The sequence below is a fragment of the Quercus lobata genome, chromosome 8, assembly GCF_001633185.2.
Source record: "Quercus lobata isolate SW786 chromosome 8, ValleyOak3.0 Primary Assembly, whole genome shotgun sequence".
Classification (NCBI taxonomy): domain Eukaryota; kingdom Viridiplantae; phylum Streptophyta; class Magnoliopsida; order Fagales; family Fagaceae; genus Quercus; species Quercus lobata.
This window is the reverse complement of record NC_044911.1, coordinates 6,486,713-6,493,548: the sequence shown is the minus strand read 5'-3', so window position 1 is coordinate 6,493,548 and position 6,836 is coordinate 6,486,713. Positions and strand designations below refer to the sequence as shown.

The 6,836-nt window shown below is 38.3% G+C and overlaps 1 protein-coding gene across 1 annotated transcript; it reads right to left on the bottom strand.

Annotated features, from left to right (window-relative positions):
* Positions 1-4,948: 4,948 nt before the first annotated feature.
* On the bottom strand, positions 4,949-6,190 carry LOC115957982. The gene is made up of 2 exons (XM_031076341.1): positions 6,010-6,190; positions 4,949-5,579 (listed from the first exon to the last, which is right to left on the bottom strand). Exon 2 carries the CDS (start codon positions 5,572-5,574, stop codon positions 5,125-5,127), a length of 450 nt encoding a protein of 149 aa, XP_030932201.1. The 5' UTR covers positions 5,575-5,579; positions 6,010-6,190; the 3' UTR covers positions 4,949-5,124.
* Positions 6,191-6,836: the final 646 nt, after the last annotated feature.

The window sequence follows — 6,836 nt, the reverse complement described above, 5'->3', positions numbered from 1 at the left end:
ACTAATTGGATATTTTTGTCGATCTTAAATCAGCAATTATATTCTTCTAAATTTGATCCTCGCCTGGACTATTCCTCATGCATCATATTTTCATTACAAAATTTATTGATGAAACCTTGCAGTGCAGACTCGTCGAAAAAGATAAAAGCGACACTTGGCATGACCTCATTCACTCTAGCATTAGGTCTAACGGATTTTTTTTAATCAAATATGAGGAATCCAAACCTGAAGTGATGGCCCCTTACATAATATATTAGATAACAGTGAGCTGAAGATAATAAACATCGTGAAGTTTAAGTATGTTGTGAAGGACCAAACACTGTGATCTTCATAATTTATTTTGTGAAAGACCAAACATAATTAATAAATTAATATTGCGAACTTGCTGGTGAAAGACAAAACACAATTAATATAGCGAAGTTTGAAGGTGACCAAGTTCCAACTCTAAACACACGTCACCAGCCTGCTTCTGTAGCACCAACTGTAGTCATATCAAACTCCTTCAATCGCAGCACATGCGCCAACAGACGCTGTTGCTTAGTCAAGTCATGTTCGGTGCTCTACACGATGTGGATACCCAGGTCGACACTATTTCACACCCACACTCACGTGAATACAGAATTGTGAAATTGGATGCACAGATGTCTCATTTACATCTACTGTTGCAACTACTGCCCACCTTTGATGTGACATTAGGAACATTTAAAATCCTGTTCATATAGCGTTTTTCCGGAAGGGTTTGACATGACAGGCCCTAATAAGTGAAACTGTAGTGCCTGGACCGTGAAATGAGGTTATAAATGCATCAGTGATATAATGTTAACTTTCTACCCCGCTAACTTCGTAGATTGATTAAGCTATGAGTCGCAATGCCTCAACATCAAATCGTACAATGCGAAACAAGTTTGGACCTACTTCAACAAATGCATCATCACAAGTTCCAACAGATCAACAACTACATACATACACAGACCACTATGGAGAAAAATGGGTTGGAAAGAAGAGAGATTTCGTTAATATGCCAATATACACGTATGAGAGTCTTGGAAGCGTCGGACACATCATGGGCAAACCTACAAAACTAAGTACAGATACCACCGCAATAGAGTTCACTATAGCAGAACCACCATGGTCAACCCTATACGAGAAGAGGTGTGAGTTAGAGGTGTATTGTCGATGGCACGGGTTACAAGTTCCTAAGGCACGCTCTGCCGAGTTACCTAGAGATGAACCTGCCAACATACTTGCTCGTCTTGAACAAGAGAACAATCAAATGCAAAGGCGACTAGATCGTTTTCACGCAATCCAAAAAGCTAGGAAGCATCTAAAGGGGAAGGCGCAAGAGCGAGCCATGAAGTCTATTAATGAAATTACTGCGTTAGATGATGAAACAGATATTTCAGACTTCTCAGATTCAAGCAATGATGATTTCCAAAAATTTCTACCTACGAACATTAGACGTTGTTGTTAATGTATACACATTATATGCAATACATGATGTTATTGTTAATGTGTGACAAATGATGATTATGTATGTTCAACTTTTGCAACTCTAAAGATTAACTGTTTATTACTTTTGGCTAAGTTTATGTGAAATCACTTTCTCATTTTTTTCATACGTGTTCTTTGTTGCTACATTCAAGTGATGTGCTTTGGTTGGACAATGTCCTTTGCTTTGTAATGTAGGGAAAACTTTAGGAAGTGAAATGCCTCCAAATTATATTTATTGCACATTACTTGTAGGAAAATTTAATAGATTCAATACATACAGACTGATCCAAACCACATAGACCAACCGCGCATATGATTCAATAATACGAATAATTCTTTTATATGAGTTGTTTGAGTCACGATATAATATGCACGTATCTGTGTATCTTAGTTGTAATAGTGTCCTACTTTATATAGATACATTACATAAAGACTCGTCCAAACCAGACTAACCACTCACTCACTGAAAATCCATATGGCTCACCCAACACTCTCACAACGATATTTGGTTTGCTTAAAAATAGGGTAAAGGCCTAAAAGCCTGATCAGCCTTTCAAATGTTTCATTCAAGTTATTGGTTTGTTGTAGCATTGCTTGGAAGCTCCCTAATATTGCAATTGTGATGATCGGAAGCCATTGATGTAAAACTTGGAAGCATAGTTTTCTTCATGTAATTTTACATTGACGTTGAGAAAATGTAACTACATTTTCTACCTGCAAAGACTCCCTGAAAAGTTTGTACGGAAACAAGGGGATAAAACTCTCTATTGTTGCTACACTCACTGCTCGTAATACTAGCATTTGGCAAGTGAGGTTGGAAAAGGCTAACACAGCTCGGCACTGTTCGGCGAAGTCATGTTCGCAGTTCTGCATGTGCTGCTCAACAACTCGACACTATTGAACCCTGTCCAGTCATATCATCCATGCTCACGTGAATAAACAGATATGCAACATTTTGCAATGCACTATTTTCAAGGATGCAGAGGACCCTTCAAAAGTGTAAGCAAATATTTGGGGGTAAGCTGTCCATCATTGCTACACTTGATTGATGTAGTTCTGCATGTGACACTCAACATCTCGAAACTATTGAACCCTGACCACACGTACCCATCCCCACTCACGTGAATACACATATGTGCAACCCTTTGCAATGCACCGTTTTCGAAGAGGCAGAGCATCCCTGAATTGGCTATGCATCAATTTTGGGTGTGAGCTGTCCACCATTGGTACACAGATGTTGTTCGTAGTGCTACATGTGCTGCTTAATAGCTTCGCACTGTTCAACCCTGTCCAGTCAATACACAGATATGCCTTCTTTTGCAATGCACCGTTTTCAAGGATGCAGAGCATGGCTGAAAAGTTCATGATACATTGAACACAGCTCAGTATTGTCTCAACAAGTCATGTCAGATGAAGCACAGGAATTATGAATAGTTTTGAACAAGACATACCAAACTGGTCAGAGAAAAGTCTTAAAACCACATCCATCAGAAATAAACCATAGTAGTGATCAAAGTCCCTAATTAAATATAAGCATAAACATCACTAGTTTAAATTTTAAACAAGTTATCCTTGTCCAAACTCTGATGGTCAACCAAGTGAAATATTGAGACACTAATCACAACAGGAGTCCTTTCATCACCTCATTGGCAGTGACATCTCCTTTTTTCTAAATTATTGTCTTTCGAAAATGCAACCCAGCCTTCCCCGAATCTCATTGCTTAATATGTTTTGATGGAGGGTAATAGCACAAGACATTGATGTGTGACAAATTGCTTCCCAATAATATACTTGCTTCCCATATATGTTTCCAAGCCATATTTAAGAGAACATCATAATCACATTATGTATAAAGGCTCACCATATTATGTGCCCACGAGATACCCATGAAAGAAGGATTTTTAGGCTTCAATTTTTTGCCTGCTTGGATTGCTCTCTCTCTCTTCCTCTGGACATAATCGGTAATTTTTTAAGAACAAACTTTTCTCTGACTTCATGTTTTATGGGTTTGTACATTAAGGAAGAAATGTTTGTATCATCTTCATCTAAGTTTTTGATATTTTTACCTGATGATCTTCCAATTTACAATTCTTCCTACGTGGATATTGAATCTCAATGGCAGTCTTATAAAATATAACAATATGGAAGCTTGAATTTCCTTCATATCTGAAGACTAAAAAATAACCATAACAGATAGAATGGTATTCAGCGAAATCCTGCCAACCATTACAAAACCTAATGTTGTTATCAGCTTTCTTCAATCACACTTGCCAAATTCCACCATAGGGAGCAATGACTGTAGCTACGGTGGATAGCTCAGTATTGTTGAACCCTGACCAGAAGTACCCATCCACACTCACGTCAATACACATAGCAACGCATAAAATTTTGTGCATCAATTTCGAGTGTTATTGGTCCTATTGCTACATTGATGTTCGTAGTGCTGCTCAATAGCTTTGCACTGTTGAACCCTATCCAGTCATATCACCTACACGCACGTCAATACACAGCTATGCATCCTTTTGCAATACAGCATTTTTAAAGGATGTACCTATAGCATCCCTGAGAAGTTTATGATACATTTAACATGGGCTGAACTTTGTCTCGTCAAATCATGTCAGATGAAGCACATCAATGTTGAATAGTCTTCACGTGAATAAATACGCAACCTCTTTTGCAGTACACATCACCAGCCCGCTACTGTAGCACAAGCTATACCCATATGAAACAGCTACCTCAACAAATCACATGCACCAACAGACACCACTGAACAATATACTGTCAACTCATATCATCTTTATTCACGTGAATACTTATAGTCACATCCACCTGAATACTTGCCCTTGCAAAACCCCTATATAAAGTCTCATTTACATCTACCCTTGCAAAACATCTACACATACCGAAGTCCCATTTACATACATCTACCCTTGCAAAACTTCTACACATACCGATCTAAACTCACATTTTCCAATGTCAATGCGTAATTGGATGCTACCTCGTTTTCCAAATAACTATACAACGCAAAGAGATTCTGACGAGAGGGAATACTATGCCGGATTGCAACAGGAGTGGGACTTTCGCGTGAACGAGTCCAACGCTCTGCACAATGATCTCCTGCAAATCAGAGCGCCTCTTGTCGAGCGTAGCTCGCTCACACTGCCACGACAAAACATGCACCAATATGAGCGTGCAGTGACGAAAATAAAAAAAGAGAACAATCTTATGATACTTCGTAGGTCCAGGTATCATATGCTACAATTGGCGGAGGAGTAAGCCGTTGCAACAAACAGGCAACTCACTCCGGCAGAATGTAACAATGTCCTCAACTACGAGGACTACCTATCAGAATGAATGCCACTGTGTGTGTTATGTCTATGGTTAAGTTAATAATGTTAGTGTAAGTTATTTTATGTTTTCTGTGTTATGTCGTACGTGCTTATTGAAAAACATCATGTGTGAGAATATTTGACTTTTATGACTTATGTGAGAATAATCTACATTACGAATAACGTGCATGCTTCTCATAATCAATAATAAGGTTTACATAGTACAAATGCAACCATACATATAACACCTAGTTAAGCAAAATAGTTCTCCAACAAAATCTAATTACACCACGACACGACACGATTACTCTTCATCTGACATCTCCACGTCTGACTGATAAATGGGATCAGCAAGAAGTGATTGCATGAACTGTGCATGCTCGTACCACCCTTCCTGCACTGACTCTCGAATCTCGACTTGGGTCCGATATCGATTAAGACGTATCTTCATTCGATTATTTTCTTCTCTTATGCGGTTCAATGCTTTACGAAGTTCGTCGATGCTGTCTCTGGGCATTTGTGATGCGAGTCGCCGAGGCACTGGCAACTTCAAACCAACCAACTCATCATAAAACATTTGTTGTTCACGAAATAACCAAGCCCACTCCTGTCTCATGGTATTGTGAACGTAAGCACTATTTCGCAAATTCGGATTTATTGGATAGCTGAACTCATCTTCCAATACCCAACAACGACCCATAGCAGTGAACACATCATGAGGCCTATAGAGTTGTGGGTTGCCAGAACCAGACATTGACACTGAATACAATAACACCAAATGATCAAGTTACCAGTGTGTATCAACTGTTGCTAAATAATGTAATCCTGCATAGAATGGTACACAGCAAAGACATTCATAAAATTGTGTACTATTGCATGCTAAAAATGAAATACTAACACTAACACCAACATTTGACCATAAACAATAGACATTGTTGGTAATGTCTACACATTGTCTTCAACACTAAATGTTGTTGTAAATGTCTAACCAATGATGATTATGTGCAATACAAAATGTTGCTATAGTAAAGAAATTATTTCATTCTCTTCTCACCAACGTTTACTACAACAAATAACCAAAATCACACCAATGTACTTTCTTCACATTCATTCAACCCAAAAAATCAAAATTTAATACAATATCAAATGAAAATAACATTGCCCTAAAATTGTGATGTGAATTTTTTACCTGAGGTGATACAAATTTCAATTGAGTTTGAAGAAAGCCGCTGTTGATCCGTGGAGGAGTTCCAACTCAGTTCAGCAGAAAGCGTCCTCAGTTGAGCAGAGAGCAAGGCACACTGAGTGGGAGGAGAAGGTGTGCAGAAATTATAAGAGAATAACTCGACTCTACGGATATCAAGTATACTTTATAACTCGATATTATATGAATCGAGTTACATTGAAACACTCCACCTGACACAAAGACAGTACGAAATCAGGATTTATAACAGTATAAATAACTCGATTATTTAAAAATCGAGTTACGTAGAGATTAAAAAAAAAGAAATGGCAGCAGTGCGGGAAAAACCTGTACATAACTCGATTATAGGAGTATCGAGTATTTCATATAACTCGATTTCAGGATTATCGAGTTACAAAAAAGGGGCATTTCCCTATTTAGTTTCAGAATGAGGGCACAAAGATGTTTAATTTCCGAAAAAAGGGCATTTGCCCATTTTGGCCACGGCAGCACTCCCAAAATCAAAACTGATAGTGACCTACTTGAAAGCCAAACATCATCAAATCAACCTCACGTTTTTAGCCAAACCCCCTCTGACCCACAACAAAACTCAAGGACCACTTCTACTCACAATGGAGAAATTTTCTTATGCAGGTATATGAGACATCCCTCTCACTCACATGTTAGCCCCCACAAAAATCCTACCTCATAGCAAATAACCAATGCTAATTCACAAATCACTTTTGTCATTGGTTTCATCATCAATCTAGTTGTAAAGTGTCTTAGCACCATGTAAATCAATCAACTTTAGATTTCTAACTGACCCAACTTTG

Bases quoted from the DNA above. Each gene is read 5' to 3' on its own strand.
- LOC115957982 (XM_031076341.1), bottom strand. From the start codon at position 5,574: ATGTCTGGTTCTGGCAACCCACAACTCTATAGGCCTCATGATGTGTTC.